This window comes from Phascolarctos cinereus, unplaced genomic scaffold (genome assembly GCF_003287225.1).
Source record: "Phascolarctos cinereus isolate Bilbo 61053 unplaced genomic scaffold, phaCin_HiC Scaffold_4;HRSCAF=312, whole genome shotgun sequence".
In the NCBI taxonomy this organism is placed as follows: domain Eukaryota; kingdom Metazoa; phylum Chordata; class Mammalia; order Diprotodontia; family Phascolarctidae; genus Phascolarctos; species Phascolarctos cinereus.
The window spans coordinates 534,835,062-534,859,075 of record NW_027555847.1 but is presented as its reverse complement, the minus strand read 5'-3'; the positions used below and the strand labels follow the sequence as shown (position 1 = coordinate 534,859,075).

The 24,014-nt window shown below is 35.1% G+C and overlaps 1 protein-coding gene across 1 annotated transcript in view; it reads left to right on the top strand.

Annotated features, from left to right (window-relative positions):
- The window catches only part of NETO1 (neuropilin and tolloid like 1), a 199,561-nt gene extending 176,656 nt beyond the window's left edge, over positions 1 to 22,905 (top strand). The window contains 4 exon segments of the mRNA XM_078153545.1: positions 15,776 to 15,889; positions 19,060 to 19,618; positions 20,750 to 20,824; positions 21,715 to 22,905. Coding sequence (XP_078009671.1) covers positions 15,776 to 15,889; positions 19,060 to 19,618; positions 20,750 to 20,810 — 734 coding nt within the window. The 3' untranslated portion in view covers positions 20,811 to 20,824; positions 21,715 to 22,905.
- Positions 22,906 to 24,014: the final 1,109 nt, after the last annotated feature.

Below are 24,014 nucleotides of genomic sequence, written 5' to 3'. Positions count from 1 at the left end.
ACCAAAGGACTGGCCAGAAGAGAAGTAAATACCTTTCCTTAGATCATAGAACCTAGGAAGAACTGAAAACTTACAAATCCCTAGAAGCACCTCCAAAAATAGCTACACAAAACTCCTGAACTTAAGGACAGTGCACCCTCCACACTGGAAGTAGATCCCTATTTTAACAAAAAGTTAAAAGTCAAGTATTAGGCTGGGGAAGTGAGCAAACTGTAGAAAAAAATCTGACATAGAAATTTGCTATGGTGACAAAGAAGATCAAAACACACACTCAGAAGAAGGTAAAAAAGTCAAAGTTCCTACATCAAAAGCCTCCAAGAAAAATATGAATTGATCTATGGCTATGAAACAGCCCAAAAAGAATTTCAAAAATCAATTTAGAGAGGTGGAGGAAAAATTGGAGAGAGAAATGAGAGTAATGCAAGAAAAATCATGAAAAAAGAATCAATAGCTTCATAAAGGAGACATTAAAAATGTAGCAGACTAGACCAAATGGTAAAAGAGCTACAAAAAGCCAATAAGGAGAAGAATGCCTTAAAAGCACAATTAGTCAACCAAATCGAAAAAGAGGCATAAAAATTAAATGAAAAAAACCACAAACCCCCTTAAAAAGTAGAATTGGCCAAATGGAAAATGAGGTACAAAGGTTCAGTGAAGACAATAATTCCTTAAAAATTATAATTGAGCAAATGAAAGCCCATTACTTTGTGAGAAATAAAGAAACTATAAAACAAAACCAAAAGAATGAATGAAAACTTATGTAGAGAAAAGATCCAGGAGAGATAATTTAAAAATTATTGGAGTACTTGAAAGCCATTATCAAAAAAGAACACAGATATCATCTTTCAAGAAATTATCAAAGAAAACTGCCCTAATAATGTGGAACCAGAGGGTAAAATAGAAATTGAAAGAATCCATCAATCACCTCTGAAAGAGATCACAAAATGAAAACTGTCAGTAATATTATAGCCAAATTCTAGAGCTCTCAGATCAAGCAGAAAATAATGCAAGCAGCCAGAAAGAAATAATGCACTATTGCAGAGCCACAGTCAGGATAACACCAGATTTAGCAGCTTCTACATCAGAGGGCTTAGAATATGATACTCTAGACAGCAAAGGAGCTAGAATTACAACCAAGAATCACCTACTAGCAAAACTGAGTATAATCCATGAGGGGGGAAAAATGGATATTCAATAAAATAGAGGACTTTCAAGCATTCTTGATGAAAAGACCATAGCTGAATAGAACCTTTGACTTTAAAATAGAAGACTCAAGAAAATCATAAAAAGGTAAACAGGAAAGGAAAATCATAAGGGACTTGAAAAGGTTAAACTTTTTACATTCCTACATGAGATTATATTTGTAACTCATAAGAACTTTTTTTATTATAATGGCAGTGAGAAAAAGTACATATATATACATATATATATGTGTGTGTGTGTATATATACACATATATGTACACATATATATGTATACATATATGTGTGTGTATATATATATATATATATATATATATATATATACAGAGAGAGAGAGAGAGAGAGAGAGAGAGAGAGAGAGAGAGAGTATGCACAGGTGTGATTTGAATATGAATGGATGATATCTGAAAAATAAAACTAAGGAGTGAGAGAGAGGAATGTACTGGGAGAAAGAGAAAGGGAGAGGTAGAATGGAGTAAATTACCTAACATCAAAGAGGTTAGAAAAGCTTTTACAGTGGAGGAGAAGGTGGGATGAGGAGAAATCAGTGAAACTTACTGTCATGAGAATTGGCTCAAAGAGGGAATAACATACATATTCAACTGGGTATAGAAATCTCTTCCCCTACAAGAAAGTAGGAGGGGAAGGAGATAAAAGAAGGGGGGAGTAATAGAAGCGAGGGCAGATTGAGGGAGGGAAAAGTGAGAAACAAAATTATTTTGAGAAGGGACAGGATGAAAGGAGAGAGAGAATAGAATAAATGGGGATGGGGAATAGAATGGAAGGAAATACAGCAGGCAACAGTAATTGCAGAAAAAATTGAAGCAAGTTTCACTGATAAAGGCCTCTTTTCTCAAATATATAGAGTCAAAATTTATAAAAACAAGAGCCATTTCCCAAATAATAAATGATCAAATGATATGAACCATTTTCAGATGAAGTAATCAAAGCTATCTAGAAGCATATGAAAAAATATTCTAATTCACTCTTTATTGGAGAAATGCAAATTAAAACAATTCTGAGCTGCTACCTCATACCTATTAGATTGGCTAATAGGACAGAAAAGGAAAATGCCCAATGTTCAAGGGAAAATGACGAAAATGAGAAATTAATGGATTGTTGGTGGGGTTGTGAACTGATTAAACCATTCTGTAGAGTAATTTAGAACTGTTCCCAAAGGGCTATAAAACTATGCATACCATACCCTTTGACCTAGCAATACCACTACTATGTCTGTATTCCACAAAAGATAAACAAAAAAGGAAAAGAACTAATATATACAAAAGAAATTACAGCAGCTCTTTTCTGGTGGCCAAGAATTGGAAATTGAGGGAATGCCCATCAATTGGGGAATGGCTGAACAAATTATGCTATGTGACTGTGATGGAATACTTTTATGCTATAAGAAGTGCTGAGCAGGATGCTCATAGTAAAACCTGGAAAGACTTACATGGGCTGATGCAAGTTGAAATGTACTGTTTTTATAGGGGTGGGGAACCTGGGGATTGGAGGCCACATGTACCCTTCTAATCTTTGGGTACAGACTTTTGACTCAGTCTAAGTTTTACAGAACGAATCCTTTTATCAAGGAGATTTGTTCTGTGAAGTTTGTATTCAGTCAAAGGGCTGCACTTCAGGACCTAGAGGGCTACACGTAGCCTCCAGGTTGCAGGTTTCCCACCCCTGGTACAAAGTAAGAGCAATATTGTGCAATGATCAGCTATAAATGATGTGCTAGACAGTCTCAGAAAAACTTGGGAAGACTTACATGAGTTGATGCAAAGTGAAATGTACTATGTATAAAGAAATGGCAATATTGTAAGATGATCAGCTGTGAATGACTTAGCTATTCTTGGCAATACAATGATCTAAGACAATTCTGAAGGACTTGTGATGAAAAATGCTATCCATCCCCAGAGAAAGAACTGATGGTGTCTGATTACAGATTGAAGTATTTTTTTTTACTTTCTTTATTTTTCTTGAAGTTTTTTTTTGTCTATATTTTCTTTTAGAACACGACTATTATGGAAATGTTTTGCATGGCTATACATATACAACCTATATCAAACTGCTTGACTTCTCAATGAATTGTTGTGGGGAGGGAGGATGGGATTTTTTAAAAAAATTTTTTTAATTTTTTTAATTTTAAAATGAATGTTCAAAATCATTTTTATGTGTAACTGGGGAAAAATAAAATAAGAAAGATGAGGATGAAAGCCAAACTATATATGTGTGTGTGTGTGTGTGTGTGTGTGTGTGTGTATACACACACACACACACACAGAGATATATATACATATATATATATATATATGTAATAATAAAGTAACAAGGAAAGATAGTACAGCCCTGATTATATATAGCTTTTTCAAGGAGTTTATACATGAAAAAGAGATGAGGTATAGGATATGGCCAGTTAAGTGTTTTTTTTTTTTTTATAGGATGAGGGATGACATGGGAACAATTATAGATAGTGGTGAACAGTCAATAGAAAGGGAAAAACTAAAAATTAGTGAGAGAATAGAAATGATATAAGGGGCAATCAATTTGGAAAGACAGGATGGAATGGGATCAAAGGTGCATGTAGAGAGGTTACCCTTGGGAAGGACGAAGGATATCTCTTTGTGGGAGACAAATGATGTAGGTGATAGTTGGGGAAGATAACTGAATAATTATAAGAAGAGGGGAGAAGGCAATGTTGTAGTTGAATGGCCTTGATATTTGCAGTGAAGGTAAGGTCCTCAGCTAATAGCATAGGGGAAAGAAGGTACTATGAAAGGCCTGAGGAGGGACAAAAGGATTTGGAATAGCCACTCTAGTAAATGGATGTCTTGTGACAGTTCTCTAGCATAAGGGAATCACTCTAGGAAGCACAGAAGTTCCCCTTTTAACCCTCACTTTCTAGAACTGGGCTTATAATGCCCAAGACTCTACCAGAGGTGCAATTGTTAAAAAGGAAAATTCCTGTCTGAGGACCAGATGCATGTCTGAGGCAAGGTCCATGGGCCAACCAGAGTTGTCAGGGAAAACAAGTCGCTTAATGAGTCCCATTGTCATGATTAATATGTCATAGCAGTGAAGGCCAGTTCAATATTCAAATTTTATTAACAAATAAGAAAAGGGTGGAAATAATATATGTCAGACATATATGTATTAACATGGAATGAAATTCAGTTAAATGAGGCATTTCACTGGAGATCACTGAGACACTGGTCCACTCAAGTGTTCCATTCAGGTGCTAAGGCTTGTTCTCACATGAGAAGCATGCTTCCAGGGAGGGGAGATGTCTTCCCAGGGAGGAGACATATGCTACCAGGCACAAGAGATATACTCCAAAGTGCCTTTCTAAGAGTAGGATACTTAAACCTTGATCTTGGTGGCCACCTGGAGCTGGCTGAATTGTATGTCAATGTTCAGGGCACAAAGGGGATTTTTGAGGTACACAAGTACAGAGGTGGGAGGTGAGATAAAGTGGTACTAAAATATTACTGTCAGTATTTTCCCATGGCCTAACGTTAAAGCACTGGTTTCCATGCATAGATTTTATTAACTACATCCTTTCTTAAGAAGAGACTGTCATGGTGGTCTAAAGACATTTTCTTACAACCATGAAATAATGGAATGAATTAGGGAAATGCAAAAAGGATTCCCTTCTTCTGTGAGAACCTAGTTAAACATATGTAACATAAATCTGAAGAGCATCTAGTCAGCATAGCTTTGCGATTTTCTTTAGATTCATTGGACAGCAGGTGGATAGCCCCAGTCCATGACATGTTACCTAGCCTACCTTCGAATTTTTAAAAATGTATTTCCTAAAGTATGCTACACATGTAAGACTATCTATCATCACAACAACTATTCTGTATGATAATTCTCTGACCTTTACTAGGAACTAATCATCCAATTCCTATACCTTACTGCTCAACATATAGTATTTTGCTGATGCTATATATTTTTTCTCCCTCTTTTCATCTACATTTAAGTCTTCTTGACCATGCCTTCCCTCAAACTTGTAACTATCTGTTCCTTTTATTTAGTCTGTTCCTTTTCAATTAATCAGTCACAATTTAATAAGCACCAAAATGTTCCAGGCACTCTGCTAACCACATACAAAAAAAGGCAAAAGACAATCCTCTGCCCTCAAGGAGTTTACCATCTAATTGGGAAGATGACATGCAAACAAATATGTCCAAAGCAAGCTATATACAGGATGAATAGGAAATTCTTGAGAAAAGGGAGAAACTAAAATTAAGGGGTGGTTGGGGAAAGTGTACTGTAGCAGGTAATTTTATTTGGAATCTAAAGGATGACAAGGAGGTTGGCACTTGGAGCAGAGAAATGAGAGCATTACAGGTATAGGGACTAGCCAGAGAAAATGCACAGAGATTATGCCGTGTCTTGTTAGTAGAATAACTAGAAGGCAAGTAGCACTGGATAAAAGAGTTCCTAGCAGGGAGTAAGGTGTAAAAAGAATGGAAAGGTGGGAGAGGGCTAATTTATGAAGGACTTTAAATGTAAACCAAAACATTTTTGTATTTGAAACTGGATGTCATAGGGAGCTACTGGAATTTATTGTGTTGGGGTGGGTTAGAACTGCATTTAAAAAATCACTTTGTTGAATAAATGGAGAATGGATTGGAATGAGAAAAGACTTAAGGCAAGCATACCTACCTGCTGGCTATTACAATAACCCAGTAATGAGGGCATGAGGGCCTGCACTTGATTGGTGCCAGTATCAGAGGAGGGAAGGGTCATATTGCAGATGTTAGAAAGTTAAAAACAGACAGGCCTTGCCAATAGATTAGATATAAGGAGCTGAGAGATAGTGAAGAGAAGAGGAAAAGTCTTAGGTTGGGAGCCTGACAGCCTGGGAGGATTGTATTGACCTCTATAATAAAGGAAAGACCTGGGAGGGAGGAAAGATAAAGAGTTCAGTTTGTTTTTTTAACATATTTTGGTCAAAATATATACTAGACATTCATTTCTAAATGTCTGAAAAGTCTTAGAAATAGTCTAAGATTCAAGACTGGGGCTTAGCATAGTGGTTAAAATAAGGTAAATTTGAGAATCATAGAGATTCTCAAATCTCTATAGACATGTAATTAAATCTATTGGAGATGATGAGTTCACCAAGTGAGGTAGTTTAGAGGGAGAAGAGAAGATTCCTCAGGACAGAATTCTGAGGGAAACCTACACTTTTTAGAGGGTGTTTTATGTATGAGTATTGAACAAAGGAAACTAAGGAGTTGTCAAATAGAAAGAAGGAGAACCAGGAGAGTAGAGTGTCCTAAAAACCTAGAGAGAAAATAGTATCAAGAGGAGAGGGTGATTAACAGTGTCAAAGGCTACAGAGAAGTCAAGGAGAATGAGAATGGAGAAAATGCCATTGGATTTGTCAACTAAGAGATTATTAGTAACTTTGAAAAGAGCAGTTTAGGAGAATGATGAGATTGGAAGCCAGATTGTAAGGGGTTAAGAAAAAAGAAAGAGGGGAAAAAGTGGAGGTAATTATTTTAAATGGCCTTTTCAAAGTGTTTAGCTACAAAGGACAGAAGAGATATTAAATGAAAGGAAGGCAAGATCAAGTGAAGATTTTATTTTCTGTACTGGGGAGAAACAGCCATGATTTTAGGCAGTAGGAAATGATCCAGTAGACGGGAAGAGATTGAAAATACACGAAAGAGTGGGGATGACAGAGGGAGCAATCTGTTGGAGGAGATGAGATGGAATTGGACCACTTAAACTAGTAAAAGGTTTAGCCCTGATAAGGAGAAAGGCCACTCCATCATTTCAGATATGAGAAAAGGAGGAGATAGTGGCAAAAGGTATCTGAATGATAGGAGATGAGGAAAGGAGGAGAAGAGGAAACTCACTGCAAATGGCCCAATTTTTTTTTTTTTGTAAAATATGAGGCAATGATCTCAGCTGAGAGAATAAGGGTACAGGTATCTACCAGAAATTTGAAAATGTCTGGAATTGATAGGTGGTATGATTTCCCAGTAGCAATGAAGGCCCAGCTGAGGCCCTGTGAGATAAATTTGTAGTGAACCAAGTTAGAATGGTTGCATGATTTTCTCCATCGTCATTCAGCAGCACATGTATAGGAGCTAAGGTAGGGAATAATGAGAGTGACCCAAGGCTAAGGCTTGCCTGGGACATTATTGATATCATGATAAGGAGTTCTAGGGCTTCAAGAGCAGAGGACAATATAGAATTGAATTGGTTTACCAAGGGGTCAAGATGGGGAGAAAAGAATAGAGAGCTTCTAGTTCAGGAGAGATGATCTGGGAGAGAATTGAAGCATCATGAGATTGAAGATCAGAGTACAGAGGAAGGATAGGGTTTGTAAAGGAAGGCAGAGGGAGAAGAGAAAGGCTAATAGATTATAGGCTGATAAGGATATTTCAGAATTCTTGAACATAAAGGTAGTACATTGTGAGTGATGGCAAAATCAAGGATCATCTTTGAGTTTGGTTTAGGTGGTGGGGGAGGGAAAGTGGAGGGGAGAGGGAGATATAGGTAATGTTCTTCTTGAACAGACTGCCATTTCTATATTCTTATGTATTCCATCCTACAAAATTACAATAATTATGAAGTCATATATGCCTCTCCATAGTATTGTTGTTGTAGACGATGGTGATGATGAAGATGACATCATGATTATGATAATGATGATTATCAGAAGTATGCCAGAGCCAGCTCCAAATAGCTTGGGAGAGCCAATTGCTAAATTTTCAATTTAGGCATTTTACGTCAGAAATAAGCAATCCTTGCAAATCAGAGCTTCATTTATTTTTTGATTCACCATCTAGACTCAATGAAGTGTTATTAATTCACATTAAACTTAAAAGTATGTGCATTTTTTAAAAAAGCTCCATTGTTAAACATTTATTAGCTTACCTTGCCATTACCCTACAGATATTTCTTGAGTTCCACAGGAGAGCAGTAGAAGGTTTAGGAAATGAAGTCATCACCAGACTGGCAGCCTGGTAACATCTTTATCACCATCATCATCATCATCATCATCATCATCATCATCATTGGCATTTATATAACACTTTAAGGTTTGCAAATTACTTTGCATCTATTATCTCATTTAAGCCTCATAAAACCCCTAATAATAGTAGTGCTTTTTCCTCATCACAGCTTCCCTGGATTGGAAGTGTACAATTACTAACTCATTTTACAAATCAGGAAACTATAGCGCTAAAAACAAGTGATTTATCTATAATTAGGTACTAAATAGTGGAACAAGGACTTGAATCAAGGAAATTATCTCAACACCGCTTCAATAATTGCATTGATATTATAATCACCCTATCTAAAACAAACATAAAAAGTTACTTCAGACAAAATGAAAACATTAAAATATGTGGATCAAGATTTAATCTTCATTGAATTCAAAGCAACATATATTGTGTCAAAGAATTAAACAATTATTATGGAGGGTTTTTTTAATTGTCTTGATCTATGATTTCATCATTATGGTGCATTCCCATGAAGAAATTAATTTTAATTAAACAAGCACTTATTAAGTACTCACTGTATACCAGACAATGTGCTAGGCACCAATGCTACAAAGACAGAAGTAAAAGATACCCTACCCTCAATGGAGCTTATATTCTACTGGGTATTGGACATGCACATAGAAAATAAATACGAAGTAATGTTTGCTGGGTGAGGACAACCTAGTAAGGAATCAGAAAATGTCTCTTATAAGAGTTGGCAATTGAGCTTACCCAAGCAGAACCAAGAAAGGAATGTATTATAGATGTGGGTCTATAATTATGGGAATTAAAGACTTTGCCTATTCCAAGTCACAGAAATTAGAGCTAGATTGTTGAGAATAGCAACAATAATAATTAGCATTTATATAGTGCTTGATGTCTTGCAAAATGTATTATATTTTATTTCATTTGATCCTTACAACAACCCTGTAAGGTAATGTGGTATTACTTCTTTCATTTTATTGATGAAGGAACTGAGTTTTGAGAGAGGATATATGACATGTCCAAAGTCACACAACTTCCAAGTGTCTAAGGCAGAATTTGAAATCAATTCATTCTAACTCCTTTTACATTTTGCTGTGGATTAGGAATAAGCCCAGCATTCAAATAAAGGTCAACTAGTTGTTCAAAATCTGTCTCCTCCCTGTGCCCTCAGGGGTAAAAAGGAAGTGCCATTCCATTATATTCCCTCCCCCAGTTGCTTGCCTGGTCCTAACCCCTCTGTGGGTATCTCCACTACACATTTTTCTGGTTTCCTAGCTACATATATGATGATGTTTACTGTATTGAGGGATTTCTATCCTAAGGCCAAACTCCTAGGAATGTTGATAACTAAATGATTATCCACTCTATCATACTCTTGTAATGGCAGTGTATCCCAGATATCTGGGATACCATCATTATGATGTGTTCGCGGTTCTCTAATTTCACTCTCTTATTCTGATCCCTCTCAGATGCTTACCCCTCCCCCCCACAACCCACTTTAAAACTACCCAGCCCTTTCTCCGATCTCTTTGGTATGCCTCCATAGCTAACAAACTTCCATTCATCTTAAACTCTTTCATTTCCCACTTTTACATGTTCTGGCATTCGCTGAAACCCATCTTTCTCCTGAGACACCTCTTCCCTGACTATCCTTTTCAGAAATGATTTTACATGCACTCATGCTCCCCAATTTACTGGCTTAGAAGGGGGTAGTTGGAATACTCATTTCTCCCCATTGCCACATCCAGACTCTCTCTTTGCCTCCATATTTACGATATTTCTTGAGCAACACTATATCCTTGCCTCCTTTCATATTCACTGACTTTCCCCATGCCTTAAATTCTCTACCTCCTTCCTCAAATATCTCTCCTAGCTACTTTGGTTTCTCTCAGGTTCCAACGAAAATCTCACCTTTTATGAGAATCCTTTCCAGATCACTTGAAGTACTAGTACTTTCCCTTTGTGATAATTCCCACTTTAGCCTCTATATAGCTTGTTTATCCATGGTTGTTTGCATACTTTCTCCTCCATTAGACAGTGAGCTCCTCCAGAACTTTATTTTTGTTTATTTGTTTTCCCTTTTTATGTATCTCTAGTGACTAGGATAGTGACTGATTCATCACTGGCATTTAGTAAGTGATTCTCAAATTAACTTGTTTGAATTCTTATATTAATCCTGGAGAATAGTTGACTAATATCTACCCATATGATGACGACCTCTGATGAAAGGTGGGAAGATATAGGAGTAACTCTTCACCATCATTTGTCCACAGGTTGTAATCTTAGATCATTATCTAGGATAATAAAAAGTTATGAGGACTTGCCCATGACCATACAACTAGAATTTGTCAGAGGCAAGATTTGTACTCTGATCATCTTAATTCCAAGGCTGACTCACTTGATCTCTAAACACTTTGCCACTCTGTCTCTCTACTGTCTACTACACAGAAGTTTAAAAAAAATACATACCTAAAAGAGGTTGTAATCTAGTAGGGGCTGGGAAAGGTAATGTGAATACATAACTATAATGCAAGTTAGAATATAATTAAGTAAATAAAAGAGTTAACAAAGACCTGAGAGATTAAATAAAGGCAGGTGCACCTAGTTAGACCATATCTGGCATATAGTATTCAGCCTGGAACACTACATTTTAGGCAGGCCATTGACAAGTTGGAGCCTGTCTTAGTAAAAGACAAACAAAGGGGAAAAGGGCCATGGAATCCTTTCCATATGAGGTTTAGTTTAATGATCTTGGAACTCCATTTCCCATTTTGTTGCTGTCAGCTGGATCGGATCTGGCCTCTAACCTGTGGATGGCTGGAGCTGAACAAAGCAGGCTAAAGTCAGGAGAGTCAGGAATCCACCAGAAGTTTAATTTCAAAGTGAGGTAAATGGCTTGAAAGCAAGAACATGTGTCAGAGCCCCATCCCTACTGAGAGGGACCTGCTTTAATATGTGGGGATCTCAATGCTTATGCCTATGGCTATGCAGTGAGCTGTAGCCTGGACAATGAGGGGTAACAGAAACAATGTGACAAGTTTGATTCATAGCAGGGCTTCGTGACCAGAAACTATTCTGCGATTTTGCTGTAGCTGAGATCATCCAGAGGGTAAGAGCAAAGGATTTTTTCATGCCAAGCTCAAGGCACAGCCTGCTTGCTGGGCCTTAGCTCTTGAAAAGAAGGTCTCTCCTAATATCTTGACATTAACTTTGTACTGGCTGTCTTCCATGTCTTAAATGCAATTACTTCTTACCTCCCTCTTGAGGAATTTTGGGGCTTGTCTCAAGGGACTCCTATATAAAGCCTTTCCTAATCTCTCCCCCACAGCCCACCTCTCCTCTTCCAGTGTGTTCCCTTCCCCAAAATTCTTTGTATTAATGTTACACATATTTTGTATGTACTTAGTTATTATCATGCTGTGTCTTCTATCATAATTTGAGTTCATTAATGGCAGAAACCACTTCTTTTTTTTGTTTCTATACCCTCAGAACTTAGTACAGTAACTGATGTAGAGTAAACAATAAATACAAGATTGAATAATTTTTATCCTAGAAAAAAAGAAAATTTATCTGGAGCATGATAGTTGTCTTTAAATATCTGAAAAGTTGTCACCTGGAAGAAGAGAAATTAGACATATTTTCTTCATCTGCCTAGAAAAAAAATGAATCAATGAGGTAGAAATTGCAGAGAACTAGATTTAAGCTGATGCAAGGAAACATGTCCTAATAATTAACATTTTCCTAATGTGGAATTGGCTGCCTCAGGAGATAGTGTATTTCCCATCACTAAACATATTCAAGTGAAAACCATGGGGATATCATAGACAAATGTCCCATATTAGTCTCAGGTGAATTACATAGTTTCTTGAGGTCTCTTCCAATTCTCCAATTTCATTATCCTAATGGGTGGGAACACAGAAGACTTTACGAAGGACATGTGTGGAGTCTTTAAGGAAATGAATGATTTCATAGACAGAAGGAATAGAGGAATAGACATAGAGGAAACCCATTTGAAGCCTAGGAACAAAATATACAAATGCATGGTGACAAGAGAATGAAGTATAAGGTTAGGTAATATTGTATAGTTCAGTATGGAATAGAGAGAAAAAAAGGAGGAATGGTGTGAAAAAAGGTGGGCAAATTGGTTGAAGCCAAATTGTGTAGGGCTTTAAATCCTGGTAAAGGGAGGTTTTGTTTTGTGGGGTTTTTTTTGTGGGAAATCCTTAATTTTGTTTTCATGTGTAGAAGTGTGACTTGGTCAGCTATACATAATAAAAAGCTTACTTTGCTGTGTGAAGATGGTGTTGTATTTAAAAGGTAAATAAAGTGGAGAAAACAATTGAGAATCTTTCACATTACACCCAGATAAAATGTAAATGAGGGTCTAAACTAGAACAATTGTGATGTAAAGGAATGGGAAGATAAAACTGATATTTTGAAGAAATAGCTAGTTGGATGACATGTTAAAATTAACTGGTCATTTACCATTTATATGCCAACTGGCTGCATTTAGGGTTAAGGGAGAAGAAAGGTTAGCAATGTTAGTTAATAATTAACATTTACATAATGCTTACTATATGCCAGACACTGTGCTAAGCACATTATAATTATTATCTCATTTGATCCTCACAATAACACTGGCAGGTAGGAGTTATGGTTACCACCACTTTACAGTTGAGGAAACTGCGTTGGACAGAGGTTAAATGACTTGTTCAGGGTTACACAGCTATTAAATGTCTAAGGCTGGATTTGAAATCAGGTCTTCCCGATTCCTGGCTCAGTGATTTATCCACTGCACCAACCCAGCTACTAATAACATACAAAATAATGTACAGAAATGTCTTTTAAATATAGAAGCTATTTGAGAAAATTATTAACTACACTGTCCTAGGCAGGCCTCTGAACACGTATCTGCCACATTCTCCCTCCACTTTCCTATTCTTTCCTTCCCCCTGCCTTGACCATGTTCCAGATCTTATAAGCAGTGGTCAAAGGTCAGTGGGATACAATAATCATATAATTTTATTTAATAGGTAAAAGAGGAACTCAATAAGGACTCTGCGTATGAAAGAAGAAAAGCAAAACTGCTTCTTCTAACATGGTCCCTTGAGAAGAAAAGAAAAATGGTGCCCAATAGGACAGTAAAAGAGGGCTCTTTCTGCTCCTTTGCCCACCATAATGCATAAAGGAATAACTCAAGTACTATGTATCCTTACATCCTTCCTACTACTTCCATTCTGGTCCTCTTTTAATAAAACTTCCATAATCCACTGTTCAGCTTTCTCTGACAGTTGTAAACAAAGTTATATATTTTTTTCCATTTCCATTTCATGGAGGCAGGGCAGATAAACTTTCAACCAAAAAAAAGTCTTTGTTAACAGAAATTCAATTCCACATTCCAGTCACATAATCCACTGCAGCCTCATTTAAAAGACAGATTGCCATAGTAGGAGTGAAGATGGGGAAGGACTAGTTAATTGCATGCCCCATTTCAAATAACTAAAAAGCAATGAGCCATAAGTCGATACTTAGGGTATTGCCAATTATAACTAAGCAGGTAGGTTCCTAACAATAATGCTATTGTCAACAGATTAAGAGAAGTTAGAAAAAGGGAAAGATTTGAGCACAGATTTCAAAACTTGTTTCTTTGATACAGAAGGCACTTTACTAGGCACTAGGCAGCAAAGAACATATGAGTTTGGTTATGTAAATCTTGAATTTGAGGTGCTAGTGAGACAACTAAGTAGAGATGTCCAGCAAATAGTTGCAAATAAAGCACTAGAGCTCGCAGGAGATGTCATAGCTGTAGATACAGATTTAAGAATTAGCTGACTATCAGTGTTAATGGAAGCTGAACAGAGTGAGATTACAAATGGGGAGAGGAAAAAGGAGAAAAGAAAGGAGGACAGAGGGGTAGGGAGAGGGAAGGGGAAGGTCAGGGAAGAAGAGTCACTGAACAAGAATTTATTAAATGATTACTATGTATGTATGTGCTAAGATCTGCAAATACTGCAAAGAAATACAAATATACAGTTACCTGCCCTCTAAGAGTTCACGTTCTAATGAACAGAGGAGAAATAAGAGGAGAGGAGATATGAGGAAAGAATAAGGGAATAGAGAGGAGAGCAAAGGATAAAGCTTTGGGTTATTTTCTCTACCTTTTGGGATGTGATAAGGAAGAGAAGCTAATGAAAGAAACAAAGAAAGAATTGTCAGAGAGTTAGAAAGAATTTAAAATGGAGTTGTCAAAGAACTCAAGTACTGAAAAAATATTAAATAAAGATGACAGTTGATGATAATTGCTACAGAAATTTCAAGTAAAATCAAGACCAAAATGAGGGCATTGCATTGATTTCTTAAAGATATCATTAGGAGAGAACTATGCTAAGATGAGACCTGAGCATGTATGTAGATAGAAGGGAATGAGTAATCAAAATGGGAAAAGATAAAGATGTCAAGGGGAGATTGATAGAGAAAATTAAAAGTTAAAAAAGAAACAACAAGTAAATGCTAACCAGTAAACTTTTCCTAATCTACATAATATCAAGCAAATCTTGAATATTATAGTACTTTACATAAAAAACAGATTTTTCAATCTGTTGAAAACTTAGTTGATGCTTATAACTTAGAACAGGGCTTCTTAAACTCTTTCTACTAACAACCCCCTCAGCAATTCTTAAACTGACTCCACAGTTTAAGAAGTGATGACTTAGATAAATGCCAGCTGCTCAGACTAATTAAGCTTCTTACCTATTGTTACAAGTAGAAAATGTCAGAAGTAGGAATGGAATCCAGGTCTTCCTGACTCCCAGTCCATCACATAGTCCACACTATTATACAATGATGTCTGTCACAACTTTAATGATGGGAGAAGAAAATTTCAATTCTGATAACATAAAGATTATCTTAAGGAAACATTAACACTTGAGGACTTTGACTTTCATATGTACAACTAAATACTTGTACAACTTGTACAATTAAGTATTTGTACAACGAAGTCCCAAACTTTCTCTTCATGCTTAGAGTAAATTTCTCACAGAGCTGGTTTATTATTATTTATGAGTTATAGAAAAGTATACATGAGGACAATATCATGCATAAGGCATACATGAGGTGAGTTATTTCTTAAACACAGTGATCACATTGATGTATCATGTAATATATCAATATTACATTCTCTTCACAATTTCTAATCCAGGTTGACTGATGTTTTCTAGTTTCTGCATTTCCAAAATAAAATTATTTTATTCTCTAATTTAAACATTTAACTAAATTTAGATTTAAAGAAACATAGCAAATACATATAAAGTGTGCGATGTAAACTCTCTTGTATAAGCAATAATGATCTTTTTATGGTGGAAAACTTTCTGCAGGCTCTCTAGAGGTATTTCAGTTCTGCCTCTAACAAAAGAAATAATTACCACATCTGAACACTTATGAAAAACCCATGTCAGATCATTTATCTCAATTTAACAACAAATTATCATTCATATCTCTTTTTCCCCCTTAGGTCTAACATGTGAGTGGCATATCATTGAACATCACTGATTACTTTTTTATCTCTTTTCTTTATAATTTTAGCTCCATGTGAAGGAAACACATTTTTCTGCCATAGTAATATGTGCATTAATAACACATTGGTCTGCAATGGACTCCAGAACTGTGTGTATCCTTGGGATGAAAATCACTGTAAAGGTAATACTTAGACTTGAGTCTCTAAAATTCTTCACCTTTTTCCTAGTGATAAAGGAAAGATTATCCCAAGCTTCTGAGCAGCTTAAACAAATTTTTCTAAATAGATAATCCAGGAAATCTTGTAAACTATATGTTTTATGGTTAGGGTGTGTGTGTGTGTGTGTGTGTGTGTGTGTGTGTGTGTGTGTGTGCGCGCATGCTTAGTTAGACTTTTATGTTGGCTTTGTTCCATTTCTGAAGTTCTCTATTTTCATTAATGTGCAGAGTAGCACATATATATTCTTTAAGCACTTTTACTTTAACAGAACCCTTATGGCCATGAAGACACAAAATGAACCCTTTAATGTAGCCCATTCCTCTTCAGTCTCCTTAATCCATGGCTGCATCTCTCATTAATTTCAGTTTGATTTCATTAGGCCTTGTGCACAAATACTAAAGATTGAACATCTCTGAGGAGTAGTTGGGCTTTCTGATGCTTCACAATGCTTAACTCAATGAGCAAGTTATTAATCTCACCTTCTAAGGGAACTGGATGCCTGATTGCCCCCTATTTTGTGCGTGGGCACAGGTTTGCCCCTGGAGCCAGGGAGATTTGTTTGGGTCCTGAAAGTAGCATGTTTAAGCTTACTTGAAAGTGTCAGATGAACTGCTTTATCAAGTTCCCACATTAAACAATTTCCGGAGAAGCAGAGGCAAGCAAAGGGAAGCAAATTACAAACCTTTTCATGCTTAAAGCCCAGCATTGTGTGTTAAGGTGCCTACCTACTGTGAACCAAAGCAGAAATCCTCAGCCATAGGAACACCAGTAACGGCTGCAGGCAGTCAATGGCAGACCCACATGTGACATGGATTCTTCTGAATAAATATGTTTTTGAAATCACTGTGAATGCAATTTGCAGTGTGGGTTGCCCATATAAAGAAGAAGTTCTCTTTAATGTATCCTTTCAGAGTAAGCATCTGTATGATTATCTGTTGCATTCACATAGTAATTCAAGGTTTACTGAGCACTTTCCCTACATTAGCCCTCTGGGATAGATAGCATAAGTATGATTATCAGAATATTGCAGGTGAGGGCATTGAAACACCAATAGATTAAATGACTTCACCAAGATAGTAAAAGTTAAAGCCAAGATTTGAACCCAGTACTTTTGCTTTTATACTATGTGGCCTAACAGTACTTCCCATGGAAAATTAAATCAACCCACCACTTTTTGTGTGTTTGTTTGTTTTGATCTACTTTGTATATGTTCCTATAAAGGCTGAATAGACAATTTAGGAAGTAATCAAGAAATATGCAAACCAGATGGATTATGAAACATCATGTAATTCTGCTGAATACTACAAAATCCTCTGAAAAGCTAGGGCAAAATGGTGAAAAAAACCCCAGAAATTTTATGCACCTCAAAAAGCAACCATATACTCAAAAGAATGTGATATTCCATTCCCAAGTTAGCTGAAGCAGATGCAGCAGAAGTATTTTTCTCTTTTTAAACAATATTCATTCTTTAGAGAAAGAAAGCTTTGATTAACTATAAGAAGTATGGCTTTTCCATTACAAGAAAGGCTCATTTCCTCCATTTTTTCATAGTCACACAATAAGGAAAGTATAAGATAGAATGAGTAAGTTCAGAGATCAGAGAAGAGGAAGTAAGATAGTTGTAGCTTTGGGATCTCAGGAACCTAATGATATCACTTTAATCTTGGGGAGCTGACTCATTGCTCAGTTGCTAACTTAAAAGCATCTTTGGAAGATCATTCTCTGCCATCTAGGAAAAAAAAACAAATAAAAAAATCTAGTTTGACTTGTGATTTCCAAAGATATCAAAAAATCTGAGGGATCCTGGGTATTAGACACATGAATATGTAGAAGTGTCTATCCCAACTACAAACATAATGGGCAGAACTGCAAAACCACAAAGTTGCCAAAGTACAGAAATAGATAAATGTCCTAGGGCAGGGTTTCCTTCAGTGAGTCAGTCAATAATAAAACAATTATTAAGTTTAGTAGTCAATTATTAGATGGACTCATCCCCTTTTCTCTATTTCTCTCTCCCTCTCCTTCTCTGAATTCTTAATTTCTCCTCTTTTCTCTCCTCTTTTCTTCTCCATTGTATTCCTTTCCTCAGATAATTCACAGTTTTTAATCACATATATTCCAATATAACAACACAATGCAACATAACACAATACAACATATAATATAATATAAAATGGTAAGCATTGTACCTACAATCTTTGTACAGAATGCCATGTACTGGGGATACAAAGACAAAATGAAGGGGGAAAAAAGCAGTCTTGACTACAAGGTGCTTACACACGACTGATAAGATAGAAATAAGCATGTACATAATTCAAGGAGGAAGGAGAGGGTACTAACAACTAAGGAGATGGAGAAAGGCTTCCTATAGGAGGTGACTCACAAACTCAAACTAAAAGGAAGCTAGAGGTTCTGACAGATAGAAGGGAAGATACAGAAAACAAAGGAACCTCCTCTTCAAGTATCTCATCCAAACCCTTTCTTAGATAGTAATTAAAAGTGCAATGAAAATACTTAGAAAATATTTAATAATCCATATGGATTTTTTCCACCTGTAAATAAACTTTTTTTAATTTTTGGATTTATTTTATTATTAATAATTATTAATAATTCTGAACAGGTTATTAGTATTAGTTCAACTATAAAAATAATTCATTCTTAAATAGCTGAAAAGTTCTTGCTATTCCATTGTTCTTAATTATCAGTAATAGGAATAAAGGAAGGTAAAATATGAAATATTTAGAAGTATGGAGTTTCATCAGTACCCAGTACCCATGCGGGGTGGGAGATACTTTTTTTTTAATGATGAGTTAAAATAATATTCTAAGTCCTGAATTTAAAGTCAAAGAATCACTCACTGATCTTTTTTGAGGGAAAGAAGGGAAAGGGAAGGAGGAGAAGAAAATAACTCCTTGTATTGATCAAGTTTGGATCAATATGTGCCCTGTCAAAATTCAAAAGTGTTGTTGTTGTTGTTGTTGTGGTTGTTGTTTTTGGTTTGTTTTTGTTTGTTTTTTACTTCCTGGTAGTATGGGACATGCTAAACTAGGTCTTTGAAAATAAGAATAAAACTGCTTAATTATTATAAGTCTATATCTAATTTTATTTTTTTAAACTTCTCTCCAATATGCAGAAAAAAGAAAGACTAACCTACTGGACCAGCTTACCAATACCAGTGGGACTGTCATTGGGGTGACTTCCTGTATTGTGATCATCCTTATTATTATTTCTGTCATCGTACAGATCAAACAGCCTCGTAAAAAATTTGTCCAAAGGAAAGCAGAATTTGACCAGACAGTATTCCAGGAGGTATTTGAGCCTCCTCATTATGAGTTATGCACTCTTAGAGGGACAGGGGCTACAGCTGACTTTGCAGATGTGGCTGATGACTTTGAAAATTACCATAAACTGAGGAGGTCATCTTCTAAATGCATTCATGACCATCACTGTGGATCACAACTGTCTAGCACTAAAGGCAGCCGTAGTAACCTCAGCACAAGAGATGCTCCTCTCTTGGCAGAAATGCCACCCCAACCAGTCAAGCCCCTCATCCCACCCATGAACAGAAGAAATATTCTTGTCATGAAGCATAACTACTCACAAGATGCTGCAGAGGCATGTGACATAGATGAAATTGAAGAGGTGCCCACTACGAGTCACAGGCTGTCCAGACATGATAAATCTGTCCAGCGGTCAGTATCAATAGATTTTTTTGATGAAGACTATCCCATGAAGACTTAATTGCTCACAAAATAGTTTGTGTTCTTTTCTTTCATTTCTTTTTCTATTAATAGTTGAGATTGTAGTGTCTTAATTTGCTTTCCTTTACCCCTCTCTTTTCTGTCTTATTCATAATTTCCCTAACATTCATATATGGAATAGCACAGAGCAGGTATATGAAGTGCATATGTGTGTATACTTATGCACACATACATGTTGTACATACAATATACTGCAGATCCATATATTTTAATGAACCAAAGACCATTTTTAAAGATGATAGATGTGTAAGCATATGCCTTTATACTTACCTATATGATGTATATTTTTACATTATTCCATAGCATCCTCATATTTAAGGGGAGTTTCTATAGATTGCTTACTACACTAATCAGAAGCAGTGTATTTTTATATATTTTAATAAATATAATAACTGGACATGTTAAACTTATTGATGAAATACCCATATTTCTGACATATTTTAAATGGAAAGTTATTTATAACTATATTTTTTTCCACAAAACATTTCATCATAATGTTTTGCATTGAAAAGAAACTGTTTTCCTCAGTGCTTGTCCAAAGAAAACACAAAGTTAAATATTCAGACTATAAACTGAATGCAGTGTTGATAGAATGCCAAATACTTACTTATGAAAAATGTAGCAAGAAGAAGCAATAAAATTTGGTGGTTTTTTTTAAATGTATAAGCTATTTTTTCTTGTGTTATTACTTTCTAGACTACCTGGAAATAAGAACAAATAAAAGTTTATGAGGAAAAAAAACCATTAACAGCTAGGAAGATATTTTCAAATTCCAAGCATTCTGAATCTTTTGTACATATTTGTGTTTTGTCTTGCATGAGTTATGTAGGTTTATGTTTCTTTATTCAATATTCCTATTTCCTCTATGAATTTATACCTTTTTTTTAGTGTCTAAGATATATCTTTAGTAATTCTGAAGGACTTTTGCATGCCAACAAAAATCTATTTGTTTATTTTGATTAAATTTTTCAGTAATTTTTTAATTAAGTATATTTATATATGCATATATTTTGTGTGTATGCAAATATTATTTTGTTGAATGAAATAGCCATAACATTCCAGGTTCTGCCTCATTGGGTCTCTAAGCAAACATGAATCTGAATACAACACAACTAGGGTCTAAAAAGAGAACTCAAGGTAAGCAAATATACTCGATAACAAAAAACAAATACATTTGTTGTATTTCGTTCCTGTTGTGTTTTGTTTAAGCTGTCTGCTGGTTTAAGGAAATGTATTAGCTATTTATTACTCCTTGTTATATGTCCTTATTGATGCAACTATGTGGCTATCTGTGATAAAAGAAGACAGCCTTTCTTAAATTCATGTGTAACATCAAAACATCAAATTTACAAATAATTTAATCTTGCCACTCTCTCAAAATAGGAACCTTTGAGTGGAAAAGCTAGAACAATTTCTGATTGACAGACAAGATTTTTATTCTTTGTTTTACTGTTCATGTTATCGGCTTTGAAATGCTCCAAGTCTTATCCCTCAAATGAGGAGAAAGACAGGGGCCTGGAAAATCCAAAAGTGTCAGAGTATATATTAGATTGTTAATTTGTGCTGCATCATCTTGACAAATAGCCCACTTAGCTTCCATACCTATCATAAGATCAGATCAACAAAATCTTCACAGCCTGGTCAATTTAGAGATAATGAATGTTTTGCATGATATGTTGTTTGGTTTTTTTTACCAAAATAAAGTTCAGCATGCAATGCCAAAAATATGATATAGGTATATGAAATCAGGATAATAAGGCATTTTATAAAGTACCAATTATCCACTTACACATTCATTTTATCATGTAGGACCATGATGACCTTGATTTTGGATTTCAGTGGTCTAATTTTTATTTGTTTTCATACGCCATTTAATTTGCTCAACAGATCATTTTTCATCAAAATGTTTCAACTCCCTCTGCCTGAAATAGCTGAATACATGTCAATGCCTGATTAATGTGTTAATTGATGTATATGTTTGTGTTTCTTCGTAGGGAGAAAATGTTTTAACTCTGTTTTATTTTCAGAGAAGAACTATTTATACAAACATGGGGACTGTGAAAAGAAAATTCTGTAGTGAATTGCGAAAAGTGGACATGTTTCTAAATTCATTCCACTGCCTTTATCCAAACCTAAGAATTACAGACATTTGTTATTCCTTCGGCAAGACATCCCGCCTGCACAATGATATGTTTATTTTGTAATTTGGTTGCTGGCCACCAAGTGCTCCTTAGTTTTTAAATACATTTTGAGATTTACTGGAAACTTGAAGAAGAAATTAGTTCCTGATTAAGACTTTCCCTGCTTTGTTTTTCTTGTCAGTTTTATTTCCTTCTATGTTGTTTTCTGTCTTTGTTAAATACTTGTATATGGTGTGATAAATGGAAAACAAAATGATTTAAATGAATCTTGTGTTGTATGTACATTGTTTTCATTATATAGACTGCTTGAACATAGTACATCCCTGAGTGATTTTGAACATGCTACAGTGAAATGTGAAAATATCGACCATGGAAACACCAGCTAGAGGTTTTATGGACTTTAACCAGCTATTCTTATATCATGATCAAATGCAACAAAAAAGTATTGAGTTAAATTATTAGATTGCAATAAGAAAAAAAAAGAAAACCAACTCTGGTTTGTTTTGTCATTCCCTACCTCGACTTCCCAGTTCTTCAATTTCTTTTTTTTTTAATACAAAAGTAGATTCTAATTTTCAGGAACAGTTTGTTGAAATCAGGTATTTAGCCATTTGTACACAAGTTAATAAAAAAAAGTTTGTTGGATAAGCACCTAGCAAAATGGCTGAATTGACAGTTTGAGAAAGTACTTTGCATGTCTGTACTGGATATTTGATTTGGTAAATAATCCCTTTTATCTGATACATTGTAAAAAGCATGCATTCACAATTACTGCTCTTACTGTTCCATTTCCTTGTGTCATATGCTTGCTACTTGTAATTTTTTTACATAAAGACACATAAAAATGTATAATAATTTCCTACCTTGAGTTTAGAAAAATGTTTTCTTTTACTCTTACACATATTAATACACAATTTTCATGAAATCTTTCTACTTTTCTGATCTATAAAGCTTCCTTATTTGAGGCTTGATAAATGCCCCACACATTTTGATTTCTTAAGTTTTAATGGATATTTATGTGCTTTGATGGCCCATCTTATCTCCAAAGACTCATTTTAAATTGGAAAAATCTTTTTTTAATGTCTTTATGATAATAGAGTCATTCATGATCCTAGATACATCAGCCTATATAAACAGTCTTATAGGTCATTTATCCCAACCCTAACTGAAGCATATTAAATCATGTCTAGAATGTGCTGGAAAAGTGGTCATTTACTCTCTCCTCAAAAATCTCCAAGCTGTTTGCCCTATTATTCACCACAGCAAAAATTTTTGAGAAATAATTCCTTCTCATTTATTACTATGGAATTTCTTCCCTCACTTCCCATACCTTTCCCTAACTTCCCACCACCAAAAAACACTCTTTAATAGTAGATGCTTATGTACTTCAGGTCAAAATGAAACCCAATTAGGCTCTTAACAAATACCTATTTAATTACAAACAAAATGTATTAAAATATTTAATTTCTGCAATAAGCATCTGGGAAATGTTATAAATAACCTTTTATTGGGAATGAGAGGAAGAAAATAAAATAACTTAACCTATTTTCACCAAAATGTTCAGAGCTAAAGAATCCTGCATGCTAAGGTTGTCTTTTCCTTTTTGTCCAAACCATACAAATTGAAGAAAGACACTACAAAGGAAATAGATCATTATGTGCATTTCTCTAGCCTTTTGCTTTAATTTCATGCATATTACCAAAAAAAAAAAACTGAAGAAAATTTTCAGGAGAGCAAAATAAGTTATTGGATAGCTGGTATATATTAATTCTGAATAAGACTCTTTGGGAAAACATGTCATTTCTTAGAAATAAAAAAAAACTAAGAGTTTGATAAAAAAAAAAGATATACTAGAAGAGAGACTGTTTCTGCATTTTTCATTTAAGAATGAACAAAAAAAAATCACATGTAATGCCACATGTTTTATAAATGGTACTTGTGGTAAAATTTAATTTACTTAACTTGACTGGTTTCTTTATTTCTGGCCTTAGCTTGATGCCCTTCATTTTTAAATGAACATAGTTATAACTATTTTACAGGATTGTTAAGCTTCCTTTTATTTTCACTTTCTTCACTTAAAAGTTTATAATGTATCTGTCCTTAAATTAATTTATTATAAAGCAAAGTGAGCATTTCCTATCATGTGTGAGAAATTTCAGGAAGACTATAAAATCCAAATCGATATA